Source organism: Mus musculus, chromosome X (genome assembly GCF_000001635.26).
Source record: "Mus musculus strain C57BL/6J chromosome X, GRCm38.p6 C57BL/6J".
NCBI lineage: Eukaryota > Metazoa > Chordata > Mammalia > Rodentia > Muridae > Mus > Mus musculus.
The window spans coordinates 8,663,963-8,691,160 of NC_000086.7; the positions used below are offsets into that span (position 1 = coordinate 8,663,963).

At 42.0% G+C, this 27,198-nt stretch overlaps 1 protein-coding gene across 2 annotated transcripts; it reads right to left on the reverse strand.

Annotated features, from left to right (window-relative positions):
* Positions 20,881-26,931, reverse strand: Ssxb8 (synovial sarcoma, X member B8). Of its 2 annotated transcripts, XM_006527691.3 has the most exons (7): positions 26,809-26,931; positions 26,239-26,353; positions 25,850-25,939; positions 25,325-25,374; positions 24,640-24,715; positions 21,365-21,481; positions 20,881-20,961 (listed from the first exon to the last, which is right to left on the reverse strand). In XM_006527691.3, exons 1-6 carry the CDS (start codon positions 26,875-26,877, stop codon positions 21,369-21,371), a joined length of 513 nt encoding a protein of 170 aa, XP_006527754.1. In that variant the 5' UTR covers positions 26,878-26,931; the 3' UTR covers positions 20,881-20,961; positions 21,365-21,368. The 2 variants fall into 2 exon arrangements, with proteins under 2 accessions (XP_006527754.1, NP_001075034.3); NM_001081565.3 differs by lacking the exon at positions 20,881-20,961 and having other exon boundaries at positions 21,369-21,481; positions 26,809-26,882.
* Between the last annotated feature and the right edge of the window lie 267 nt (positions 26,932-27,198).

Consider the following 27,198-nt stretch of genomic DNA (forward strand, 5'->3'; position numbering starts at 1 on the left):
CTAGAGCCACTTCTAAGGTACCCATGACTCTAGTTTTAATCCCTTAGCAATGCCCCTACAGGAAACAAATGTAAAACCATGTGTTGACCAAAATATCTTGAAGATAGAGTGACTACCTGGGTGTGATGTTTTGTATATGCTCGGCACAAGGAGTGGCACTATTAGAAGGTGTGGGAGGCTCTGTTGGAGTTGGTGTGAATCTGTTGGAGTAGGTGTGATCTTGTTGGAGTAGGTGTGTCACTGTGGGCGTGGGTTTTAAGACTGCCTGGAAGCCAGTCTTCTGCTAGCAGCCTACAGATGAAAATGTTGAACTGTCAGCTCCTCCTGCAACATGCCTGCCTAGATGTTTCCATGCTCCCTCTTTGATGACAATAGACTGACCTCTGAACCTGTAAGCCATTCCCAATTAAGTGTTGTCCTTTTAAGAGTTACCTTGGTCATGGTGTCTGTTCACAGTAGTAAAACCCTAACTAAGACATTGGTTGGTACTAGGAGTTGGGTATTGCTGTGATAAGCCTGAACATGTGTTTGTTTGGAAGAATGTAGATTCTGGGACTTTGGATTTGGAGAGCAATGGAATGCTTTAAGTGAGGCTTAATGGGCTATCCTAGAAGGAATATGGAAGACTTTGCTGCTGTGAGTGGTTTGAACTGTGAGGACTGGGCCCAAGATATTCCAGTGGAAAAGAAATTCAGTATGAGGCTCAGACACTGTTTCTGTGGTATTTTGGCGAAGAATGTGGTTGCTTCTTGCCATTGTCCAAAGAGTCTGTCCTGACACTAAGGTGAAGAAATTTAGATTAATTGCTTTGAAACAGGACGTCTCAAAACAGCCTGGTGTAAATTCTGTTGTGTGATTACTAAAGTTCTCTCTTATGAAGAACATTTTAGTGAAAAGGAGCAAGTTGAGAAAGGAAAGAAACAAAACATATGTTTCAAGAGTCCAATTAAAGGGGCACCAGGAAGTAGAATGGAGCTGAATCCTGTGTTCTAGAAGAGACCAGATTAAGGGAGTGGAAATTTGGGGCAAGATCCTACCCAGCTACATTTAGATCCAGGCTTGGTGGTACACACGTTTAATCCATGGAGACGGGAATTCAGATCTCTGAACTCAAGGTCAATCTATAGAACAGCCAAGTTTAGGCAGAGCAGCAGGTGACAAGAAAGATAAGACCCTCATCCTAGCTGCCTGGAGGTGAGTCTTCCACTAGCAGCCTCCAAATGAAGATGTAGAATCCTCAGCTGTTTCTGCACTATGCCTGCATGGATGCTGCCCTGTTCCCACCTTGATGATAATGGACTGAACCTCTGAAATTGTAAGCCAGCCCCAATTAAATGTTGCCCTTTATAAGAGTTGCCTTGGTCATAGTGTCTGTTCACATCAGTAAATCCCTAAGTAAGACACTTGTCGTGTTGCACTTGGGCCTCTACTATTCCTAGTGGCCAACCTCTTGTCCATACACTCAGGATCTACCTTCTCTATGGTGGCTCACACCCCCTCCCCCGTGTTCTTGTTGCTTCTCTCCTCACGGTCTCCGACTGAGACTTCAAGTTCAGGAACTCTGCTCCTCCTCCTCTCACCTGTCCAGCTCAGGCTTCACGCATATTTATTAAGCAAACAGGGATAACTTGGTGGGGTAATGTTTATATAACTTAAGCTGGTGTATGTGAGGATCTTCTTGTTTTGGAGAAGCCAGATCTTGTGGAACAGAATTTAGCATTTTCATACAAGCAGCACCAGACCAACCCACTACACAAAGGTATAATGTCATATCTTCTTAAAATTGAATATATGTCAGAGATCAAACCAAATTCTTTTTGGGTCAGATGCATTTACGTGTACAAAGCTAAAAAACAAAAATATCTTTTGGTAGCTGTGTTAGTTTCTGTCATTGTGAAGAGACACCATGACCAAGGCAACTCTTTTTTTTTTTTTAAATATTTCTTTAGGTATTGTTCTCATTTACATTTCCAATGCTATTCCAAAAGTCCCTTATACCCTCCCGCCCCACTCCCTACCCACCCACTCCCAGGAACTCAGGGGTACTGGTTAGTTCATAATGATGTTCCACCTATTGGGTTGCAGATCCTTTTAGCTCCTTGGGTACTTTCTCTAGCTCCTCCATTGGGGGCCCTGTGATCTATCCCATAGCTGACTGTGAGCAACCACTTATGTGTTTGCTAGGCCCCGGTATAGTCTCACAAGAGAGAGCTCTATCTGGGTCCTTTCAGCAAAATCTTGCTAATGTGTGCAATGGCGTCAGCGTTTGGAAGCTGATTATGGGGTGGATCCCCGGATATGGCAGTCTCTAGATGGTCCATCCTTTCGTCACAGCTCCAAACTTTGTCTCTGTAACTCCTTCCATGGGTGTTTTGTTCCCAATTCTAAGAAGGGGCAAAGTGTCCACATTTTGGTCTTCGTTCTTCTTGAGTTTCATGCATTTAGCAAATTGTATCTTATATCTTTTGTATCCTAAGTTTCTGGGCTAATATCCAGTTATCAGTGAGTACATATCGTGTGATTTCCTTTGTGATTGGGTTACCTCACTCAGGATTATGCCATCCAGTTCCAGTCATTTGCCTAGGAATTTCATAAATTCATTCTTTTTAATAGCTGAGTAGTACTCCATTGTGTAAATGTACCACATTTTCTGTATCCATTCCTCTGTTGAGGGGCATCTGGGTTCTTTCCAGCTTCTGGCTATTATAAATAAGGCTGCTATGAACATAGTGGACCATGTGTCCTTCTTTCGGGTTGGGACCTCTTCTGGATATTTGCCCAGGAGAGGTATTGCGGGATCCTCTGGTAGTACTATGTCCAATTTTCTGAGAAACTGCCAGACTGATTTCCAGAGTGGTTGTACGAGCTTTCAATCCCACCAACAATGGAGGAGTGTTTCTATTTTTCCACATCCTCGCCAGCATCTGCTGTCACCTGAATTTTTGATCTTAGCCATTCTGACTGGTGTGAGGTTGAATCTCAGGGTCGTTTTAATTTGCATTTCCCTGATGATTAAGGATGTTGAACGTTTTTTCAGGTGCTTCTCTGCCATTCCATATTCCTCAGGTGAGAATTCTTTGTTCAGCTCTGAGCCCCATTTTTAATGGGGTTATTTGATTTTCTGGAGCCTACCTTCTTGAGTTCTTTATATATATTGGATATTTGTCCCTTATCTGATTTAGGATAGGTAAAGATCCTTTCCCAATCTGTTGGTGGTCTTTTTGTCTTGTTGATGTTGTCTTTTGCCTTGCAGAAGCTTTGCAACTTCATGAGGTCCCACTTATCAATTCTCGATCTTACTGCAGAAGCCATTGCTGTTCTATTCAGGAACTTTCCCCCTGTACCCATATCTTTGAGGCTTTCCCCTACTTTCTCCTCTATAAGTTTCAGTGTCTCAGGTTTTATGTGGAGTTCCTTAATACACTTAGATTTGACCTTAGTACAAGGAGATAGGAATGGATCAATTCGCATTATTCTACATAATAACCACCAATTGTGCCAGCACCATTTGTTGAAAATGCTGTCTTTCTTCCACTGGATGATTTTAGCTCCCTTGTCAAAGATCAAGTGACCATAGGTGTGTGGGTTCTTCTCTGGGTCTTCAATTCTGTTCCATTGGTCTACTTGTCTGTTGCTATACCAGTACCATGATTTTTTTTATCACAATTGCTCTGTAGTACAGCTTTATGTCAGGCATGGTGATTCCACCAGAGGTTCTTTTATCCTTGAGAAGAGTTTTTGCTATCCTATGTTTTTTTGTTATTGTCCTAGGCCACTCTTGTAAAGGCAAACACTGAGTCGGGGCTGGCTTACAATTTCAGAAGTTTAGTTCATTGTCATCATGGCAGGAAACATGGTAGGACACAGGCAGATATAGCAGCTAGAGAAGTAACTGGGACTTCTACATCTTGATCCATAGGCAGAGGGGTAGAAGGAGAGGGACAGGGAGAGTGAGAGGGAGGTAGGGAGGGAGAGGGAGAGGGAGGGTGGAGAGAGGAGTGAGACGGCTGGACACTGAACTGCCTTGAACTTATGAAACCCTAAGACCCCAGTGACACATCAACTCTAACAAGGTCAAACCAATCAATCCCTCTCAAGTGGTCACTGAGCATACAAATCGATGAGCCTACAGGGGCCATTCCCATCCAAACCAGCATGGTGGCGAAGCAAACAGCCCAGAGCAAGCTAAGGAAGGCAACTTGGTCACATGGGAGCAGTAGCATGATTCTAGCCAAACTACAAGGCAACTTTCCTTAAGGCCATTAGGTAGGGAACCCATGTAGTGCCATGAGCCTCAAAGATGTGAAGGAAGAAGAGAAGTAGACTGGAGCTTTTGCAGAAGAAGAAACAATTATTCCCCATCCTTGTTTGTAGCTTTTCTCTCTTTCTACTTTGCAGGTTCTTCTCTCCCCCTTTCTTGCAAACATCAGCCCTCCTCTCAGTTTCCAGGCCAGTCCCTTCCAAAGTGTGTCTTCACTGCTCCTCCCACAGTTCCCCAACAGTGAGATAAAACAGCCCCTTCTCCCACTTTCCCCAACACTAGCAGCTCCAAACGCCAACCAGGGTTATAGTCTATCTGCTAAGCTCAGCTTCTGCTGGCTCACTTGTCACAAACTATCTTCTCTGCCTGTTAACACTATTATCTTTCTACTGTCTCCTAAAAATATGGTGTCTGGCTTGGCTCACCTTTTCCTGGTGCTACCTCAGATATTCTTCTGATTTTCCATCTGGTTCTTGAGTAAATCAAGTTTGAACACTCTACTCTTCTCTCTCCTCCTCTTCTCATTTTCTCTGTCCAGCCTCCCCTCCCAGATTCCCAAGTCTGATCACCTTTGTAAACAGTTTGCAAAATTAATCTTGGCAGCAGATGCAGCTATTGGAGCCACGGCAGGCAGAGAGCACAGGAGACTCAGGGTTCTCAGCAGGGCTGTTGTGGGTGATCCTTGGATTCTCTCTCCTCCAGGAACAGTTTCATTGATCCAGAAGATGGTGATGATTCTGAAGACTGAGATGCACATGTGGTGGTGTCTCTGGAGGCTAAAGCGCAGGTGACAAGTGGTTCCAAATAGCTGGGTGCAGTTTGTCTCAAGGGCTTCTCTGGAGGGTCTTCCTGGTTTCATTCAGCCTCTAAAGGGCAGACATGAGTCCCCGACCTTTTTCTCTAATTGTCCTAGCCTTTCTGTGCTGTTTGTGAGGGGACTGTAGATAAGAATGTGTCCTGCATGGGGCACAGTGTACATGGATGTTCTCCAGGAACAGTCTTGGCTGGGTAACTCTTGTCTGGTGCTGGCAACACACGGAAGGGACTTGTGACCCTGGTCAGGCCGGGTTTTCTGCTTCCCTAATTAATGCTGTCACAGGTCTCATGCAATTGGATTGGAACATCAGTTGTGTTCCACTCACCAGAAGTCCTAAGATCCCGTGGAGAGTCCTGTGGGGAGTTTGGGGGTGTCTGCAGACTCCGTGCCCAAGGTGTTTCAGTGCTGGCGCTGACCAGAAGGGACTAGTTCATATTGTTGTTCCACCTATATGGTGGCAGACCCCTTTAGCTCCTTGGATAATTTCTCTAGCTCCTCCATTGTGGGCCCTGTGATCCATCCAATAGCTGACTGTGAGCATCCACTTCTGTGGATGCTAGACCCACGAATAACCTTGCAGAGACAGCTATATAAGGGTCCTTTCATTAAATCTTCCTAGTATGTGCAATGGTGTCAGCGTTTGGAGGCTGAATATGGGATGGAACCTGGATATGGCAGTCTCTAGATGGTCCATCCTTTCATCTCACCTCCAATCTTTGTCAGTGTAACTCCTTTTTGGGTGTTTTGTTCCCAGTTTTAAGAAGTAGCAAAGTGTCAACAATTTGGTCTTCGTTCTACTTGAGTTTCATGTGTTTTGCATATTCTATCTTATATCTTGGGTATTCTAAGTTTCTGGGCTAATATCCAGGTATCGGTGAATACATATCATGTGAGTTCTTTTGTGATTGAGTTACCTCACTCAGATGATGCCTCCATCCATTTGCCTAGAAATTTTTATTTATTTATTTACTTATTTATTTTCCTTTTTCTAATTAGGTATTTTCTTCATTTACATTTCCAATGCTACCACCAAAATCATCCAAATCCTCCCCCCCACTACACTCCCCCCCACTCCCACTTCTTGCCCTGGCATTCCACTGTAATGAGACATATAAATTTTGCAAGACCAATGGGTCTCTCTTTCCACTGATGACCAAGTAGGTCATTTTCTGATACATATGCAGCTAGAAACATGAGCTCCTGGGGGTACTGGTCAGTTCATATTGTTGTTCCACCTATAGGGTTGCAGACCCCTTTAGCTCCTTGGATACTTTCTCTAGCTCCTCCATTGCGGCCCTGTGTTCCATCCAATAGCTGACTGTGAGCATCCCCTTCTGTGTTTGCTAGACCCAAAAATAGCCTTGCAAGAGACAGCTATATTAGGGTCCTTTCAGCAAAATCTTGCTAGTGTGTGCAATGGTGTCAGCGTTTGGAGGCTGATTATGGGATGGATCCCTGGGTATGGCAGTCTCTAGATGGTCCATCCTTTCTCTCAGCTCCAATCTTTGTCAGTGTATCTCCTTCCATGGGTGTTTTGTTCCCAATTCTAAGAAGGAGCAAAGTTGCCATTTTTACTATATTGATCCTGCCAATCCAAGAGCATGGGAGATCTTTCCATCTTCTGAGATCTTTTTTAATTTCTTTCTTCACAGACTTGAAGTTCTTATCATAGAGATCTTTCACTTCCCTAGTTAGTGTCATGCCAAGGTACTTATATTATTTCTGACTATTGAGAAGGGTGTTGTGTCCCTAACTTCTTTCTCAGCCTGTTTATCCTTTGTGTAGAGAAAGGTCATTGACTTATTAGAGTTAATTTTATATCCAGCTACTTCATTGAAGCTGTTTATCAGCTTTAGCAGTTCTCTGGTGGAATTTTTAGGGTCACTCATATATACTATCATGTCATCTGCAAAAAGTGATATTTTGACTTCTTCCTTTCCAATTTGTATCCCCTTGATCTCCTTTTGTTGTCGAATTGCTCTGGCTAGGACTTCAAGTGCAGTGTTAAATAGGTAGGGAGAAAGTGGGCAGCCTTGTCTGGTCCCTGATTTAAGTGGGATTGCTTCCAGCTTCTCATTATTTACTTTGATGTTGGCTACTGGTTTGCTGTAGATTGCTTTTATCATGTTTAGATATGGACCTTGAACTCCTGATCTTCCCAAGACTTTTTATCATGAATGGGTGTTGGATTTGTCAAATGCTTTTCCACATCTAATGAGACGATCATGAGGTTTCTGTCATTGAGTTTGTTTATATAATGGATTACATTGATGAATTTCTGTATATTAAACCATCCCTGCAAACCTGGAATGAAATGTACTTGGTCAGGATAGATGATTGTTTTGATGTGTTTTTTGATTCGGGTAGCAAGAATTTTATTGAGTTTTTTGCATAGATATTCATAAGGGAAATTGGTCTGAAGTTCTCTATCATTGTTGGATCTTTCTGTGGTTTAGGTATTGGAGTAATTGTGGCTTCATAAAATTAATTGGGTAGGTTAGCTTCTGCTTCTATTTGTGAAATAGTTTGTGCAGACCTGGAATTAGATCTTCTTTGAAGGTCTGATAGAACTCTGCACTAAACCCATCTGGTCCTGGGCTTTTTTGGTTGGGAGACTATTAATGACTGCTTCTATTTCTTTAGGTGATATAGGACTGTTTAGATAATTAACATGATCCTGATTTATCTTTGGTACCTCGTATCTGTGTAGAAATTTGTCCATTTCATCCAGATGCTCCAGTTTTGTTCAGTATAGCCTTTTGTGGAAGGATCTGATGGTGTTTTGGATTTCTTCAGGATCTGTTGTTATGTCTCACTTTTCATTTCTGATTTTGTTAATTAGGATGCTTTCCCTGTGCCCTCTAGTGAGTCTGGCTAAGGGCTTATCTATCTTGTTGATTTTCTCAAAGAACCAGATCCTCTTTGGTTGATTCTTTGAATAGTTCTTTTTCTTTCCACTTGGTTGAGTTTACCATTGAGTTTGATTATTTCCTGCCATCTACTCCTCTTGGGTGAATTTGCTTCCTTTTGTTCTAGAGCTTTTAGGTGTTTGGTCAAGCTGCTAGTGTCTGCTCTCTCTAGTTTCAATTTGGAGGCACTCAGAGCTATGAGTTTTCCTCTTAGAAATGCTTTCATTGTGTCCCATAAGTTTGGGTATGTTGTGGCTTCATTTTCATTTCTTTCTTTATTCCTTCCTTGACCAAGATATCATTGAGAAGAGTGTTGTTAAGTTTCCACATGAATGTTTGCTATTATTAATGTTGTTATTGAAGATCAGCGTTAGTCCATGGTGATCTGATAGGATGCATTGGACAATTTTAATATTTTTGTATCTGTTGAGGCCTGTTTTGTGACCAATTTTATGGTCAATTTTGGAGAAGGTACCATGAGATGCTGAGAAGAAGGTATACCCTTTTGTTTTAGGATAAAATGTTCTGTAGATATCTGTTAAATCCATTTGTTTCATAACTTCTGCTAGTTTCACTGTGTCCCTGTTTAGTTTCTGTTTCCACGATCTGTCCATTGATGAAAGTGGGGTGTTGAAGTTTCCCACTATTATTGTGTGAGGTGCAATGTGTGCTTTGAGCTTTACTAAAGTTTCTTTAATGAATGTGGCTGCCCTTGCATTTGGAGCATAGATATTGAGAATTGAGGATTCCTCTTGGAAGATTTTACCTTTGATGAGTGTGAAATGCCCCTCCTTGTCTTTTTTGATAACTTTGGTTTGGAAGTCGATTTTATTTGATATTAAAATGGCTACTCCAGCTTGTTTCTTCAGACCGTTTGCTTGCAAAATTATTTTCCAGCCTTTCACTCTGAGGTAGTGTCTGTCTTTTTCCCTGAGATGGGTATCCTGTAAGCAGCAAAATGTTGGTTCCTGTGTGTGTAGCCAGTCTGTTAGTCTATGTCTTTTTATTTGGAGTTGAGTCCATTGATATTAAGAGATATTAAGGAAAACTAATTGTTGCTTCCTATTATTTTTGTTGTTAGAGTGGGCATTCTGTTCTTGTGGCTTTCTTCGTTTAGGTTTGTTGAAGGATTACTCTCTTGCTTTTTCAAGGTCGTGGTTTCCGTCCTTGTATTGTTTTTTTTTTCTTTTATTATCCTTTGAAGGGCACTATTCATGGAAAGATAATGTGTCAATTTGGTTTTGTCATGTCATACTTTGATTTCTCCATCTATGGTAATTGACAGTTTTGGATATAGTACCCTGGGCTGGCATTTGTGTTCTCTTAGTGTCTGTATAACATCTGTCCATGATCTTCTGGCTTTCATAGTCTCTGGTGAAAAGTCTGGTGTAAATCTGATATGCCTGCTTTTATATGTTACTTTACCTTTTTCCATTACTGCTTTTAATAATCTATCTTTATTTAGTGTATTTCTTGTTCTGATTATTATGCGTCGGGAGGAATTTCTTTTCTGGTCCAGTCTATTTGGAGTTCTGTAGGCTTCTTGTATGGTCAAGGGCATGTCTTTCTTTAGATTTGGGAAGTTTTCTTCTTAGTTTTGTTGAAAATATTTGCAGGCCATTTAAGTTGAAAATCTTCATTCTCATCTACTCCTGTTATCCATGGGATCCATTGTGTCCTGGATTTCCTGGATGTTTTGAGTTAGGATCATTTTGCATTTTGCATTTTCTTTGATTGTTGTGCCAATGTTCTCTATGGAATCTTCTTAACCTGAGATTCTCTCTTCCATCTCTTGTATTCTGTTGCTAATTCTCTCGTCTATGGTTGCAGATTTCTTTCCTAGGCTTTCTATCTCCAGCATTGCCTCAGTTTGGGATTTCTTTATTGTGTCTATTTCTCTTGTTATGTCTAGTATGGTTTTGTTCATTTCCTTCACCTGTTTGGATGTGTTTTCCTGTTTTTCTTTAGGGACTTCTACATATTTGGTTGTGTTTTCCTGTTTTTCTTTAAGGACTTGTAACTCTTTAGCTGTGTTCTCCTGTATTTCTTTAAATGAGTTATTGAAGTCCTACTTAATGTCCTCTACTATCATCATGAGATATGCTTTTAAATCCGGGTCTAGATTTTCAGGTGTGTTGGGGTACCCAGGACTGGCTGAGGTGTGAGTTCTTGGTTCTGATGATGGTGAGTGGTCTTGTTTTCTGTTAGTAAGATTCTTACGATGGCTTTCGCCATCTGGTAATCTCTGGAGTTAGTTGTTATACTTGTCTCTGGTTAGAGCGTGTTCCTCTCGTGATTCTGTTAGCCTCTATCAGCAGGCCTGGGAGACTAGATCTCTCCTGAGTTTCAGTGGTTAGAGCACTCTCTGCAGGCAAGCTCTCCTCTTGTAGGAAGGGTGCACAGATATCTGCCATTTTGACCTGCCTCCCAGCAGAAGATGAAGGCCTGAAACAAGGCCTGTCCCAGAAGCTGTTAGCTTCTGTAGTCCACACTCTCACCTGTGCAGACTAGTCTCAGAGGGATCCATGAACCAAGATGGCTAACCCTGGTGCTCCGGGCAAGCCCTCCCGGATGGGGCAAATGCCTCTCCTCTGGCAGGGATTGTGCCCGGATGTCTGGAGCCAGAAACAATGTCTGCCTCAGAAACTCTATGGCTTCTGTCTGTCCCAGAATCTGTGAGCTTCTGTAGTCCTCACTCTCACCTGCACAAATTAGTCTCAGCAGGATCCGGTAACCAATACAATGCTGTTTTAATTACTCTACCTCTATAGTACACATTGAAGTGGGAATAATGATACCTTTGATGGTTCTTTTTTTCTTCAGGACTGTTTTAAGTATCCTGTGTGTTTTGTGTTTCCATATGAACCTGAACATTGTCCATTTAATGTCTCTAAAAATTGTGTTACAGTTTTGATGGGTATTGCATTGAATCTGTAGATTGCTTTCAATAGGAAGGTCATTTTTACCAGTTAATGACCATGGGATCTCTTTCCATGTTCTGATAAAGAAGACTTTAATTTCTTTCCTCAATGATTTGATGTTTTACTGTCCAAGTCTTTCCCTTGCTTGGTTATAGTTGCCCAACAATATATTATTTGATGTTGTTGCAAATGGCATTGTTTCTCTGATTTCTTGCTCAGTCCATTTGTCATTTGTACATAGGAGGGCTACTGATTTTTTGGGGGTCGTTCTTGGATTCAGATACTTTGCTGAAAAGGTTTATGTGCTATAGAAGTTTCCTGGTAGAATTTTTAGGGTCACTTATAGATACTATCATATCATCTGCAAATGCAGATACTTTGACATTTTCCTGTCCAATTTTTTCCCATTGATCTCTTTCAGTTGTTTTTTTATTGATGTAGCTAAGGCTTTAAGCTATTGAACAAGTATGGAGAGAGTGGACAACCTTGTCTTATTCCTTATTTTAGTGGAATTTCTCAGAGTTTAAACTGCTTTTTTTATGTTGAGGTATGCACCTTGTATCCCTAATCTCTCCAGGACTTTTATGAAGTGGTGTTGGATTTTGTCAGAGGTCTTTTTGCATCTAATATAGCTTTTACTATTTTAGGTTGCTCATATGGTGTATTACATTTATCTATTCATGTATGTTTAACCATGCTTACATCTCTGGGATGAAGCCTGCCTGATCATGGTGCTTGATCTTTCTGATGTGTTCTTGGATTTGGTTTGCAAGTATCTTAATGAATATTTTTGCCTGTATGTTTTTATAAAGAGAAATTAGTCTGTAATCCTCTTTTGTTGTTAGTTTTTTATGTGGTTTGTGTATCAGAGTAATTGTGGCCTCATAAAATGAATTGGACAGTGTTCCTTTTGTTTCTGTTTTGTGGAATACTCTGAAGAATATTGGCATGAACACTTCTTTAAAAGTCTGGAGAAGGGCTGGAGAGATGTCTCAGCAGTTAAGAGCTCTTACTGCTCTTCCAAAGGTCCTGAGTTCAATTCCCAGCAACCACATTGTGGCTCACAACAAACTGCAATGGGATGTCCTCTTCTGGTGTGTCTGAAGAAAGCTACAGTGTACTTACATATAAAAAAGAAATAAATCTAAAAAAAAAGTCTGGAAAAATGGCTCAGAAGTTACTGCTTTTTCAGAGGACCAGGCTCAATTCCCAACACCTACATGATGGACCACAACCATCTCTAACTCCAATTCTGGTGGATATACTGCTGACTTCTGAAAGCACCAGGCACACTGGCATTGCACAGATATTCATACAGGCAGAAGACTCGCACAAATAACATAAAAAATTTATTTTTAAAAACTAAACTGGTGGCACTCTTTGGTAAAACCTTTTGGCCCTGGAATTTTGTGGAGTGGTGGGATATTTTAATGACTGCTTCTATTTCAGTCACAGTTACAGATATATCTAGTTTGCTTATGTTGATTTAACTTTAGTAAGTGGAATGTACAGAGGAAATTATCAATTTTTTTGGATTTTCCAATTTGGTGAAGTACAGATTTTCAACTATGTCTTTAAGATTCTGCCTCTCCCTCTCCCTCTCCCTCCCTCTCTCTCTCTCTCTCTCTCTCTCTCTCTCTCTCTCTCTTTGTGTGTGTGTGTGACTCTCTCTCTGCCTCTTTCTCTCTCTGCTGCCTGTGGGTCAGGATGTAACACTCTCAGCTAATTCTCTACCAATGTGCCTGTAGGCTTGCCACCATGATGGGAATGGACTGACCCTCTGAATTAGCCCCTAATCAAATGTTGACTTTTATAAGTGTTGTCTTGGTCATGGTGTTTGTCATAGTAATAGAACAATAACTAAGACAAAGACACGGAAATTGTTGAGTCTGAGTAAAGTTGAATTAATTATGAAAAAATCTTTAAAAAATAAGAAAAAGCTTGAATTTTGTGCTGGATACTCCAATTTGGATAGCCTTGAATCTAGCTCTCCTTCCCAGCCAAGATTGTTCCTGGAGAACATCCATATACACTGTGCCCCATGCAGGACACATTCTTATCTGCAGTTACCTCACAAACAGCACAGAAAGGCTAGGACAATGCAGAGAATAAGGTCGGGGACTCATGTCTGCCCTCTAGAGGCTGAAAGAAACAGGCTGACCCTCCAGAGAAGCCCCTGAGACAAACTTCACCCAGCTCTTTGGAACCACTTGGCACCTGTGCTTTAGCCTCCAGAAACACCACCACACGTGCATTTCAGTTGTCAGAATTATCACCATCTTCTGGAACAGTTTAACTGTTCCTGGAGGATAGAGAGTCCAAGGATCACCCACAACAGCCCTGCTGAGAGCCCTGCTGAGAACCCTGAGTCTCCTGTGCTCTCTGCCTTCTGTGGTTCCCATAGCCGCCTCTGCTGCCAAGATAAATTACAAACTGTTTACAAAGGTGATCAGACTGGAGAATCTGGGAGGGGAGGCTGGACAGAGGAAATGAGAAGAAGAGGAGAGAGAGAGTGGAGTGATCCAACTTGATTTACTTAAAAACCAGAGGGAATATCAGAAGAACATCTGAGGTAGAAGCAGGAAAAAGTGAACCAAGCCAGACAACATATTTTTAGGAGACAGTATAAAGATAATAGTGCTAACAGAGAGAGAAGATATTTTGTGACAAGTGAGCCAGAAGAAGCTGAGCTTAGCAGATAGACTATAACCCTGGTAGGCGTTTGGAGCTGCTAGTGTTGGGGAAAGTGGGAGATGGGGCTGTTTTAGCTCACTGTTGGGGAACTGTGGGAGGAGCAGTGAAGACACACTTTGGAAGGGACTGGCCTGGAAACTGAGAGGAGGGCTGATGTTTGCAAGAAAGGGGGAGAGAAGAACCTGCAAAGTAGCAAGAGAGCAAAGCTACAAACAAGGATGGGGAATAATTGTTTCTTCTGCAAAAGCTCCAGTCTACTTCTCTTCTTACTTCACATCTTTGAGGCTCATGGCACTACATGGGTTCTCTACCCAATGACCTTAAGGAAGGTTGCCTTGTAGTTTGGCTAGAATCATGCAACTGCTCCCATGTGACCAAGTTGCCTTCCTTAGCTTGCTCTGGGCTGTTTGCTTAGCCACCATGCTGGTTTGAATGGGAATGGTCCCTGTAGGCTCATAGATTTGCATATTCAGTGACTACTTGAGAGGGATTGAGTGGTATGACCTTGTTAGAGTTGATGTGTCACTGGGGGCTTAGGGCTTCAAAAGTTCAAGGCAGTTCAGTGTTCAGCAGTCTCTGTCTTTCTCCTCTCTCTCTCCTCTCCCTCTCCTTGTACCACTCTGCCTATGGATCAAGATGTAGAATTCCCAGATCCTTCTCTAGCTGCTATATCTGCCTGTGTCCTACCATGTTTCCTGCCATTATGACAATGAAATAAACTTCTAAAATTGTAACCTAGCCCCAATTCAGTGTTTGCCTATACAAGAGTTGCCTTAGTCATGGTGTCTCTTCACAGTGACAGAAACTAACACAGCCACCAAAAGACACTTTTGTTTTTGAACTTTGTACACATAAATGCATCTGACCCAAAAAGAATTTTGTTTCATCTCAGACATATATTCAATTTTAAGAAGAAATGACATTATGCCTTTGTGTAGTGGGTTGGTCTGGTGCTGTTTGTATGCAAATGCTAAATTCTGTACCCCAAGATCTGGCTTCTCCAAAACAAGAAGATCCTTATGTACACCAGCTTTTGTTTTATAAACATTGCCACACCAAGTTATCCATGTTTGCTTAATAAAGATGCCTAAGGCCTGAGCTGGACAGGTGAGAGGAGAAGGAGCAGAGTTCCTTAACTTGAAGTCTCAGTCGAAGACCGTGATGAAAGAAGAAAGAAGAACACGTGGGAGGGGTTGTGAGCCACCATAGAGAAGGTAGATCCTGAGTGTATAGACATGAGGTTGACCAGTAGGAATAGGAGAGGCCCATGTGGAACACGGCAAGTGTCTTAGTTAAGATTTTCCTAATGTGAACAGACACCATGACCAAGTTAACTCTTATAAAGGGCACCACTTAATTGGGGCTGGCTTACAGGTTCAGAGGTTCAGTCCATTATCATCAAGGTGGGAACAGGGCAGCATCCATGCAGGCATAGTGCAGAAACAGCTGAGGATTCTACATCTTCAACTGGAGGCTGCGAATGGAAGACTCACCTCCAGGCAGCTAGAATGAGGGTCTTCTCTTTCTTGTCACCTGCTGCTCTTCCTAAACTTGGCTGTTCTATAGATTGACCTTGAGTTTAGAGACCTGAATTCCTTTGTCTATGGATTAAAGGTGTATACCACCAAGCCTGGATCTAAGAGTAGCTGGGTAGCATCTTGCCCCAAAGTCACACTCTCTTAATGTGGTATCTTCTAGAACACAGGATTCAGCTCCATTCTACTTCCTGGTGCCCCTTTAATTGGACTCTTGAAACATATGTTTTGTTTCTTTCCTTTCTCAACTAGCTCCTTTTCACTAAAATGCTCTTCACAAGAGAGAACTTTAGTAATCACACAACAGAATTTACATCAGGCTGTTTTGAGACTTCCTGTTTCAAAGCAATTAAGCTAAATTTCTCCACCTTAGTGACAGGACAGACTCTTTGGACAATGGCAAGAAGCAGCCACATTCTTCGCCAAAATACCACAGAAACAGTGTCTGAGCCACATACTGAATTTTTTTCTCCACTGAAACCTCTTGGGCCCAGTCCTCACAGTTCAAACCACTCACAGCAGCAGAGTCTTCCATATTCCTTCTAGGATAGCCCATGAAGCCCCACTTAAGGCATTCCATTGCTCTCCAAATCCAAAGTCCCAGAATCTACATTCTTCCAAACAAACACATGTTCAGGCTTATCACAGCAATACCCAACTCCCGGTACCAACCAAAGTCTTAGTTAGTGTTTTACTACTGTGAACAGACACCATGACCAAGGTACCTCTAAAAAGGACAACACTTAATTGGGGATGGCTTACAGGTTCAGAGGTCAGTCTATTGTCATCAAAGAGGGAGCAAGTAAGCATCTAGGCAGGCATGTTGCAAGAGGTGCTGACAGTTCAACATTTTCATCCATAGGCTGCTAGCAGAAGACTGGCTTCCAGGCAGTCTTAAAATCCATGCCCACAGTGACACATCTACTCCAATAGGATCACACCTACTCCAACAGAGTCACACCAACTCCAACAGAGCCACCCACACCTTCTAATAGTGCCACTCCCTGTGCCAAAAATATACAAAACATCACACCCAGGTAGTCACTTATCTTCAAGATATTTTGGTCAACACATGGTTTACATTTGTTTCCTTTAAGGACATTGCTAAGGGATTGAACTAGAATCATGGGTACCTTAGAAGTGTCTCTAAGCTGAGACAAAATGATGTACCATCTAGAGACTGCCATACCCGGGGATCCATTCCATAATCAGCCTCCAAACACTGATACCATGGCATACACTAGCAAGATTGTAATGCCTTGGGCTTGATCTTCAGTACGTGACATGAGTTATTGTTCTGATGGCCATTCAGTGAGTGTTAGTGAGACAGATGACATGGTAAGGATACTTATAGAGAGTGACAAGAACAGCCAGCTTCCAACTTCCATGTAAAATACACAAAAGTGGTGCCTTTTCCTGATTGTCATCATCAATAATGAATGTTTACTGCTACCATCATCTCTTCTTGACATTTGGCCCTTCTTGCCACAATTAGGATGCTGTCTATTTGCCGATAACTAATGGACACTGCTAAACCTGCTAAGCCTCAGGGACCATGCTAAAATGGACAAATAGCTTCTCACTAAAAGACTTATCCAGGCCACACCAGCTATAACCCAGAGCTTCAGAAATTCTGTCTTAGAAGTAGGTACATCCACCTATATACTCCAGTAATACGTGGATTTATACAAGCTGAACTATTTAGGATGATGTAGCAGAGCAGGGAACTTATAAATTTCACCTGTTAACATCCCCTGTAATACCTCTAATGATTCATTTGTTGCTTGAAATATTTGCATTCTATTCATTATGTTCAGTCTCTCTCATTCCAAGAGACACTAAACTTTGTGTCATTGTCAGACTACCGGCTGCTTCCTAAAGCTATTTTGCTCATTGAGCTGGGTGAAAGTAGTGACTTAGAACCAGATTCTCCACGCTAAGAGACTCTCAAGGAGTTTCTGTGGAACGGGGCTGGTCCAGACACTCTAAGAGTGAGAAGTGAAGAGCATCTGGGTGAAGCATCTGAAGATAGGAGGAAGCAAAATTCAGGTACAAACACAGCTTGAATTCTGGATAACTTGCATACAGAACTTCTAAATGTCTCAGCTGGCACTTGGACCATATCAGTTGTATTCAATGTGTATTTCGTATTTTAACAAATAGTTATTATTTTGGGAGTCCTAGTATGTTCATAACAAATCATATACATTTTAATTCTTATAGGAACATATGAAGAACACGTAAATATGCATAAATGAATTGAGCTATGGGTGGTAGCCTTCCATTTAGCATGACTGTAAATCAAAATGGTTTAGAGGGTGTATTTTCAGAACCCTGCACCACAAGGTCCATCCCACATTCCTCTGAACATGCTACTGCAGCTGGAAAGCATTAGACCGCCAATATTAGCATTTGCCTTGGGCTTGATCTTCAGTACGTGGCATGTTTTATTGTTCTGATGGCCATTCAGTGAGTGATAGTGAGACAGATGACATGGTACGGACACTTCTAGAGAGTGACAAGAACAGCCAGCTTCCAACTTCCATTCATGACTCCCAGTTTTCCTTAAATATAAAATTTTCTTCCTCCAACGGAGGACCACTGATTCTGCTTCAAAAGTAGACTATTTTCTCTTCACATTTCATCCTCAAGAATTTATTTCTTTGATGTTTTAAGGCAGCATATAAAGTAATGGGTTTCATGATGACATATTCCCAAACCTTGTCCCAACCCATATTCCCATCTTACTAGTCCCCATCTTTCTCCCTGATTGTCCCTGTAACTACTTTCCTGGCCCGTGTACACAACGTTACTCTTTGTACCTCTTTAAGGACTCCACCTCTCCTTTATGATACCCTTTCCAATTTAATGCCCCCCAAATGCAAAATTACACAAGACACAAATTTAAACATGGTTACTCATTTAAGTTAACCCTGAACCATCTCTTTCTGCATTTGGTTTGTTTTGTTGAACACATCCATTTATCAGCACCTCTGAAACCTCTCTGCATCCTCACATAGTGGTGAAGCAGAGGCCTCCTGTCTCTTCCCTCTCTATAGTTCTGTTCATCAGAGCCATATGCATAGGAACACACATTACCTCCATCATCCCTAGGAGAGTTACATGGGGCATTATGGCTCCTACATACGAGTTCTATGTGAAATGGGCACATGACATAGCTCACCTCATAACATCGACCGTGGAACACTAATAATAGTTCTAGACCTGACTGAAACCTTTATCATACCAACACAGGTTATGTGTCCCTTGCCTGCAGTGGTCCAGAACCCTAGGTCTCATTTGTACTATCTATGTCCTTCAGATATAAGCCTTAATTCTTCTATTCCATAAGCTCTTCTACCTTTGCTGCCATTTGGCTCTGACTTTGGACTTGGCTCTAGTTCTACACTTGTGAGACCTCCCTTAGGCTCTGTTAAGTATCTACTTTATCATCTATTTCTGTTCATATAAAATCCTAAATTTCTGCCGGTGTATCTTATTTTTCTACAGTGGTACCTTGTCCCCTAGGCCTGTTGTATATGTTAGTCAGTCTTTACTAGTAAACCATATCCCAGGCTAAAGAGAAGTATTTATTCAACAATTATTATTTATCTCAATGTATAAGAGGACTCTGTCGTTGTCTTCATACAAACCAGGAGAGGGCATCAGATCCCATTACAGATGGTTGTGAGCCAACATGTGGTGGCTGGGATTTGAACTCAGGACCTCTGGAAGAGCAGTCAGCACTTTAACCACTAAGCCATCTCTCCAGCCCCCGAGGAGTATTCTTTATTGTGAGTTTGGTGAGTACTGCTCACAACACTTTCCTTGTGATGACCTTACTGTCTTCCTCAGCTTGTTTCTCCCTAAATTCTGTTCTAGGGACCTAGGTCAATGTTAATCTCACTTGGAATGTATTCAATCACACTATGTGCAGTAGTCTACTCTTGTAAGCCAGGTACTCCAGAGGATGGGTGGGGCACAAATACCACAATTGGGCTATAAAGTGAGTTCCAGTATAGCCTGGGATGCATAATGGAACATATATCAGTGAACAAAAATAAAGTGAAAGATATTGATTATAGCCCAGGAGAAGCTCTGATCCTGATGACTTGGAATTTGACAGAGGACAACTGATATTTGATGCCAGCCTGGGTGATTTAGTGAAACCTCATCCGGAAATGACACAAACAACTGAGTATGTGTGTTAATTCTGATAGTCTGAGTGTTTCAGAGAAGTCTAGGACATAGTAGTAAAAGTTCCACATTTTCCGACGTGTGATGACATTTCTGAAATTAATTATGTTGTGGTATCTCTCATCTAATCACTAAGAAATGTGTTGGCGATGGCACATGATCTTGGTATCATGTGGGAGACAAGGATGCTTGAGGAATTAGCTCATTAGAACCATGTACTTGAGTCTGTTTCCTACCTTGGGCCTTTCCTATATTCCTTTTTGGACACCCTAATCCAAGATGAAGGGAAGAACAGCCTCCCTTCATAGGCTGCATGTATGGAAAAAGCATCTATCAACTGAGCCCACTGAAAGTGTAACCCCAGAGAAATCGTTCTGCCTTGACTTTCTTTCAGGATTCTGTCAACAATGAAGCAATAAAAACTAGTCCAGTGCAGCTCAGTGGTGAGCCTTTGCCTCACATGCAGGACGGCCTGGTTTCAATCTCTAGAATCAGATAATACACTTACTCCCAAAAAGTTAAAATTAGAGGGTAAAAAAAATAACTTTTGATCTCCATAGATATGAGCATCTGTCTACATTGAGCCTCAGGCTTTTTGGTAGATGAAGGTCCTATGTATGTTCAAGCAAAGCCAGATTCTACCACATCACAGAATTTGGATTTGTCACCTTTGTGCAAACAGGGAAGGAAGTGTATCCTAACCAAACAATGAAACGAGATAGTTGTAAGTAGACACATTTCTAGTGTAGCATGGCAGGTAACAGGTGTCCCTAGTGATGACTTGTATGTGTGTGTGTGAGAGACAGACAACATGTTACCATAGACAAATAGAAGGCTGCTTGGCAGTCTCAGGGAAGGAGAGGGCAGTGTGCTTCAGTGCAATGATAGCTGACACACGATTCCTATATCACTACAGGGCACAAAACCAGCAATATGCATTAGGTATATGCCTTGCTAAATGGAATGTTGATAGGCTTATTATATTTCCAATTGTTTTTTGAGTTATTTTGTGCTTGTATGCATGGATATGCGTGTATGTGTGTGCACGCACAGATGTGTTCAGTTGTGAATAGCAAAGGACACTGTGAGGGAGCCAGTTCTCTGTGTCTACCATGTAGTTCTTTATGATTGAACTCAAGTCTGACAGCAGGACCCTTTATCACTGAGCCATTTAGCCTGCTTGAAACATTGGTATTCTGCCAGAGTGTCTGTCACACATCAAGTCAATACTAACAGAGTACTTAGCATGTACTACCCACAGTGCTGACCAGATGCTTGCCATACAGAAAGATCTTTGTTTAAAGAGTGCCTGGCACAGAAAGACCAGTTCTAGTGGGGCTCAATACTGTGACAATAATAATAGGAAATATTTGGCACGACGGAAAAAGACTCCTAACAGTGTTTGGCACATCCTACAAAATTGCTAAGAGAACAAACACGTGACACATGCTTAACTCAGAATTCCAGGAGACTTTTATAAATAAATAAATATAGGTATAAGTGTATATCATCAATAAATATATAAATAAATGTATGTATCTATACTGCTGATATTTAGTCTTTCAAAGCTGTAGCTGTGATGTTGAGTCGCCACTCCATCCTTCCACCTTGGGCTTATTTCGACTGTCTGTGGTTGAGACAAGAAAGAGAAGGGAGAGACATGCTACTGAGTTGCCACCACCTACTCAGCGCTCTGTTTCCACCTGTCCTCCACAGCCTGCATGCTCTCCTTCTGCCCATCTTCAAAGCTCTGTCCCACAAGCACACCCTCTTCTAGAGCATGGGCCTGCCTCACCAGAGGAAGTAATGGCCTACAATTTGAGTGATAACCTGGGATTTAAAAGCCCATAGCATCCTGGCTAGGGAAGGTCTCCAAACTACCCAGCACTACAGTAACAGAAGCATGACATACTGCTTCCGGTTCAGACTTGCACCCCAAAGGACTAGAAGTGGATGATTGGGTAGGGTCTAATACCGTATGGGAAACCTGTGTGTTCTGGGTTTGTGAGATGCGTCAGAGGACAACTTACTGGTTCAGTAATCATCGTCTTCTTCCTCTTCAGGATCACTAATCTCTTCATATATCACTCGATACTTCCTCTCTCGCAGCCGGTGGCTCCAAACATTGACCTGAATGCCACTAGTTTCTAAAATGTGGAGAGGTTAGTACATGAGTGCAAGGCTTTTCTCATCAGAAAAGAAGAGGGCTTGGCCCTCCCATGAGCCTCTGGGCCTTTACTGCTGGCTCACGAGACTGAGATGTCAGCCATACAGCAATACAGACCAAAGGCTAGTTTGGGTTATACCATCCAGTGTATTCTCTTGTCCCCATCAGCATCCCAACCCCCGATATAGAATTCCTATTTTATCCTCCATCAGGAGGAGGGCCCAGTGACTATTCACTTATATTGTATGGATTTCAGGGTCAGCTTCAGAGCATGTAGAAGACTTCTCTAATGTCACAAGGCTTTCAGAAGGACAAGTCAAATTATGATTATAGAGACCCATTGTAACATCTGAACTGGTGCTGCGGGGAGTGCCTCACCCAGAAAGGCCAAACACCTCGAACAATCTAGGGAAACCAGAGTATTGTTTCCCCTGTGCTTTTTTCTCATCCAACGCCACCCTGTTGTCTGTCCCCAAAGCATGGGATTTCTCTTTGTTGTGCTGGTGTCTCTGAGCCTGCTGTTCCTGGAACACATGTTGAGTTATTTCTCCCGTGCTACCTTCTTCAGCGGTTTTTAAACACTGAAGAACTTATTCATGTAGTCAGTAGTATGTTTGTATTGTATTAGAGGTTAAGTGTCTTTTCATGTATTTTTCTAAAGGTTCTATTAGCATATATTAGTTATATATGTTGTTCCATTTCATTATTATATTTTATATGCATATATAATGTATTTTGATCATGTGTGTGCCCAATTGCTCAATTGAGTCACACTGACGCCCTTCCTCCCTACCCCTAGGTTCCCTTTTATTGCCTCTTGGTTGGTATAGGTGAGACCCAGTGAGTTGAATTCGGCTTACTTATATGTGCATTGGGCCTCATTGGCCTTTTTCCTAGCACCTGGCAACTGCCATCATATCCTCTGAGAGGGGCAGAATCTGGTGAGCCCCTCCTTCCATGGCAGAATGTTAAAGGGATTTTTAAAGGATTTTTCATAACGCATTAATCACACTTGATAAAGTTTTTCACTTTTTGTAACTAAATAAAAAATAACATAGGTGTTTGAAAGGGAAGGAAATGTTCTAAGTAAACCTAGTTTCCAAAGCTACAATGTTTGCCTTTATATTGTTAATACACTGTCATTTGCACAAGCAGAAGAGATATAATTAAGAGTGAGGAACAAAGAGTAGGCGAAGAAAAGCGCTGGAGGAAGCCACAGGCTCTGGGAGAGGCAGTTATATGAAACCGCGTTGGCACATGCAGGTGAACACACCAGGGTGGGCTGTGGTGATGAATGCACCATGGTAGTATGTGCAGATAAACACACCATGGTGGCATTTGCAGATCAATGCACTGTGGTGTCTTGTGCAAGTGAATGCACCTGGTGGTGTATGCAGATGAACACATTGTGGTGGCATGTGCAAGTAAACGCATCAGGGGACGGGGTAGAAAGAAAGGAGACAGGTATGTAGGTATTAAAGAACCTCGTGCCAGAGGTAGTATCTCATGTGATGCTGGTGAGAGCACTTCAGGTGGAACTGGGCAAGCTGGTGCCTATACCCTTTCTGTTGATATGCCAAGATATGCCATTAGTCACTAATCCTCAGCTACCTTTCATTCACCTTCCTGAGTCATGCATGAGGGGGTATATGTATAACGAAAAGAAGTCAGTAACTGAATGTAAAGCCTTTTATTGTATGTTTACATTTGTATTTCTCTGTATGTCTCTGTGTATGTGGAACATGTATGTGGGTATACTTGTGGAGGAAACACAGGGACAGATACTCTGGACCTGGATTGTCAGATAATAGTAAGCACCTACATTTGCACTATCAGGATCCCTCCCTTCACACAGTCAGTTCTTAGCTGGGTCCTCACTGGTCACTAACCTCAGCTCCCAGAACTCTCTCTACACTACACTGGACCCTGCAGCTTCGAAAACCCCCATTACATAGTCAGGTGCCTCTGGGGGTCCTCTGGCTTGGGGCTCTGGGGCAGACAGTTCTCAGGTATAGATATGTCCTGAACTTGATCACAGTCATTTGTAGCCAGAAGAGAGCATGGGCCCTTCACAGAGCATAGGCCTACTGCAGATGCCTATGTGGAAAGTGAGTGTCAGGATGAAAGAATGTGCAAGCTTTGCGAGAGAATACAGACAGGAGCATCACCTGCCCTTCAAAAACTAAGGAAGACTTGACTACACTTCAGTGGGTTTGGCTACAGATTAGCAAGCAAGTGGAACTGCTCTTTGGATCAATAATCTAGCACAGTTGAGGCAATCCTCATTATCAGTACTCTAAGTACTAAAATGCTCTAATTGAAGAAACACAGGTCCTGTACTGTAACTCTGACCAAGAACCTGTAGTTATATAGGACCCCTGGGAAACTCGGTACTATGATTTTGCTAAATGAATGTATTATAAACTGTTTTATAAACTCACACATCTGTACCCATAGGGAAAGGAGCTCTGAGACAGCATCAGAGAAGTTGTTTTGTACAGTGATTGGTGGCTAATGCAGAAACTCCCATCTGGTTAAACTGCACAAAGTAAGTGTCTATGGATTGCCCACAAAACATCAAACATGTCAAACACTCTCCTCCCATGTTCAAGTTCAATAACAAAAGAGTGGGATCGAGAGATTTGAAGAGGGAGAAGACATTCATTTACACCAGAGCAATGTAGTGTTTGAGGGACATGACATGGCTATTAGACTCATGAACACACAGTAGTTGTCTTTGCCCCATGAGACCTGCACAAGATCAAGCCTACCAGCACTCTGGCATGGAGTGAGTTGGAACTCATGTGCTCTTAACAGAAGGTGGCTTTTGTGGGAGGAAGAGTCCATTTTAAGAGTATTGCCCCTGGTAAGTCAACCATACTCTAGTGGATGGTTCTACATCCAACAGTATGTAGATAGCACAAAATGGCCTTGGGTTATTTTTTATTAAAAAAAATAAAAAAGGTATGGATGTTGGGTGGAAAACAGCTAGAAAAGACTTTTATATTCATTGTATGAAAGGGTGGAGTATGTGTGAATATGATTAAAATAAATTATATAAAATCCTCAAAGAATTAAGTAAATACCACATTAACAAACAATAACATGTTAAGGAATAGGAATTAGATTACAGCCAACCTGCCAAGTTGGAATTATTCTCTCCAGATGCAAGGCTTCCTTCTACATTATGAATACTTATTGTCACTGGTGTCAGCTATAAAAGAGAATCAGAGAAATGACATTTTGGCAAATAGTAATCTACAGGGAGTGTTTCTGCTACTTGATAAAGGGTGTTGTAATTTGGTGGATAATATTTATAACAGTGCCTGGAAAATAAATAAAATCATCACACACCAAAATTCACCAGACCCAAAGTTTCAATGACTCTAACACTATGGACTAACTATTTATAACTCTATGAAAGATAGAGTTAGAATTGGCATTTGAAACAGCATGTAAAGCTACACATTAAAATTTACACTTTAAATATCAAACATATATGTATACTCTTATCCACCACCAAGAAGAAAACTGTGTACTCAACAATGTGGAAAAGAATAATGGAAAAAATAGTGTTGGCTAGCGAGATGGCTCAGTGGTAAAGAGCACTGGCTGCATTTCTGAAGGTCATGAGTTCAAATCCCAGTAATCACATGGTGGCTCACAACCATCTGTAATGAGATCTGATGCCCTCTTCTGGGGTGTCTGAAGAGAGCTACAGTGTACTTACATATAATAATAAATAAGTCTTTAAAAAAAACCAATGTGGACATGAACTGAGGGACAAACAGTGTGCACTCCTAAAGAGAGAGTTGATACTTACCTTCATTTGTTTTATCGGTGTCACACCAAAAGATCCTTCAAAGCATTCATCTACAGATAGTGACAAATCAGAAGGTTTTGTTTGTTAGTAAATATTCCAAAGGCTCAGAATCTTGCTGATTTAGGGAAGGCTAGAGTGGAGAGTGGGCCCATTTTTGGAGGAGGAGCTAGTGGAGCCTGGGTCTCTTTAATCTGACCAATGACAGGTGCCCTATTAGAAGTCTCCTTCTGATTGGTTAGGAAGTGTCAGCTAAGCCTCATCACTGCCTCATCCCCTCACAAGCTGGTAGGACACAGGATATTCTGACTCTCTTTGAAGGTGTTACACATTGGCCATTTACATATTATCCAGTATAATGTACACAATAATGGTTTAGAATTGTGCATGACAGGATCTTCTACATAATCCTCAGAGTGAGCTCTGTTCCACACAACCCTGATCTGAACAAGAAAAGAGCTGCCTATCAACTTAGCATGCATCTTGACTGAGAAGGTGAACTTTCACAGCCCCTCCCTGATCACTCACCTTCACTGTCATGAACTTCAATGCCTTCGACCAGGGATTGCTTGTCCTGCTCCTTGCCACTCATGAAAACTGGTTGGTTCACGGTGACCCCTAAGAGGAAGCAGAGTGCTTGTTCTTTAACAGACAGCACAATGAGGGGGAATGGTGCTGGAAACTGGGCAACAGCCCAGATCTTAAGGCCCATAAGAGGCTGGCACTCTATTGCCTATGATCTATGCTGTCAGCTCTGCAAAGGTTTGAAAAGAGCAGCTGCAGGCTCGACAAGCACCTTGACATTTCTCAAAAAAGAAAGGTATTGAGGGAGAGGGCCCTGCTACAGGTTGAGAAGATGTGGTATAGGAAACAAACTGGAATCCACCAGACTGGTCTGACCACAGATTTCATCTTACCTAGGTCAGTCATTCTGATGTAGTTTCTTTTCATGTACACGTAGGCACTTTTCTGCCATTGAGTCAGCTTTCCCCACTCTTCATCAGAGAAGTATGTAGAAATATCCTGGAAGGCCTAGAAAAGAAAGGAATGAAAACTCTCACAACTGCTCCCCTGGATGTGTGTACCATTCATCCCAGAATGCCCTCTGTGGTGGAGGACCTTTGTGGTCCACCAGAGAATCAACACAATCGATCCTGGGAAACATGAGGGTTCAGTGAGAGACAGCCTATTCCCCAGCCACTAGAAATGCTCAATGCTGCTTATGTGTTCTCTTCCCCCACTTACAAGGGACTGAGTGTCACCAAATTAATGGAGTACTAGGTCACTATTCTGAAGTCCTCATGGAGGCTGTAGAAAGACTCATGGAGCATTTGTGCATGTAGAGAAAACCTGAGACTTATGGAGGTCCAGTGGAGACTGTAGTCCTTGTCCCAAGTGCCTCTGATTTCCACCTTCTGGTAAGTTATTCTACAGTGGCCCTTGGTCACTTAGCTGCTTCTGTCCACCCCACTACCTGGCCCCCTCACCTTGCAGATATTCTTTGGTTCATAAAGCACTTCCATGGGGACCTTTTCACAGAAACTCACTGTTTCCATGTCAGTGTGATTTTGAAAAGATACAATCTTGTCTTCTTCAAGCTCAAAACCAAATGTCCTGTGAAGGAAGGGGTTGCAGATAGACAGTAAGAGTCGGTAGCTGACATTTCTTGTACTCCTCTTCACCCCAAGATCATCTATCCTTGATTAGGTCTATGGGAGAGTTGGTGGTTAGGAATCAATTAGATTCTATGAGCATGCATAAACATATATGAAGGTATCCTGAGTCTCTGAGAGTGGGTCAAGTGTCTGTCCTGTTTAGTTGCCCTGAAGGGTTCATTGAGATTAAAGGAAATAAAAAGTTATTGAATTGGGCAAGCA

Coding starts and splice junctions, on each gene's coding strand:
- Ssxb8 (XM_006527691.3), bottom strand. CDS start 26,877: ATGGAAACAGTGAGTTTCTGTGAAAAGGTCCCCATGGAAGTGCTTTAT. Junction 26,354..26,808: donor AACCAAAGAATATCTGCAAG/GTGAGGGGGCCA, acceptor TTTCTTTTCTAG/GCCTTCCAGGATATTTCTAC. Junction 21,482..24,639: donor GAATAATTCCAACTTGGCAG/GTTGGCTGTAAT, acceptor TCCACATTTTAG/AAACTAGTGGCATTCAGGTC.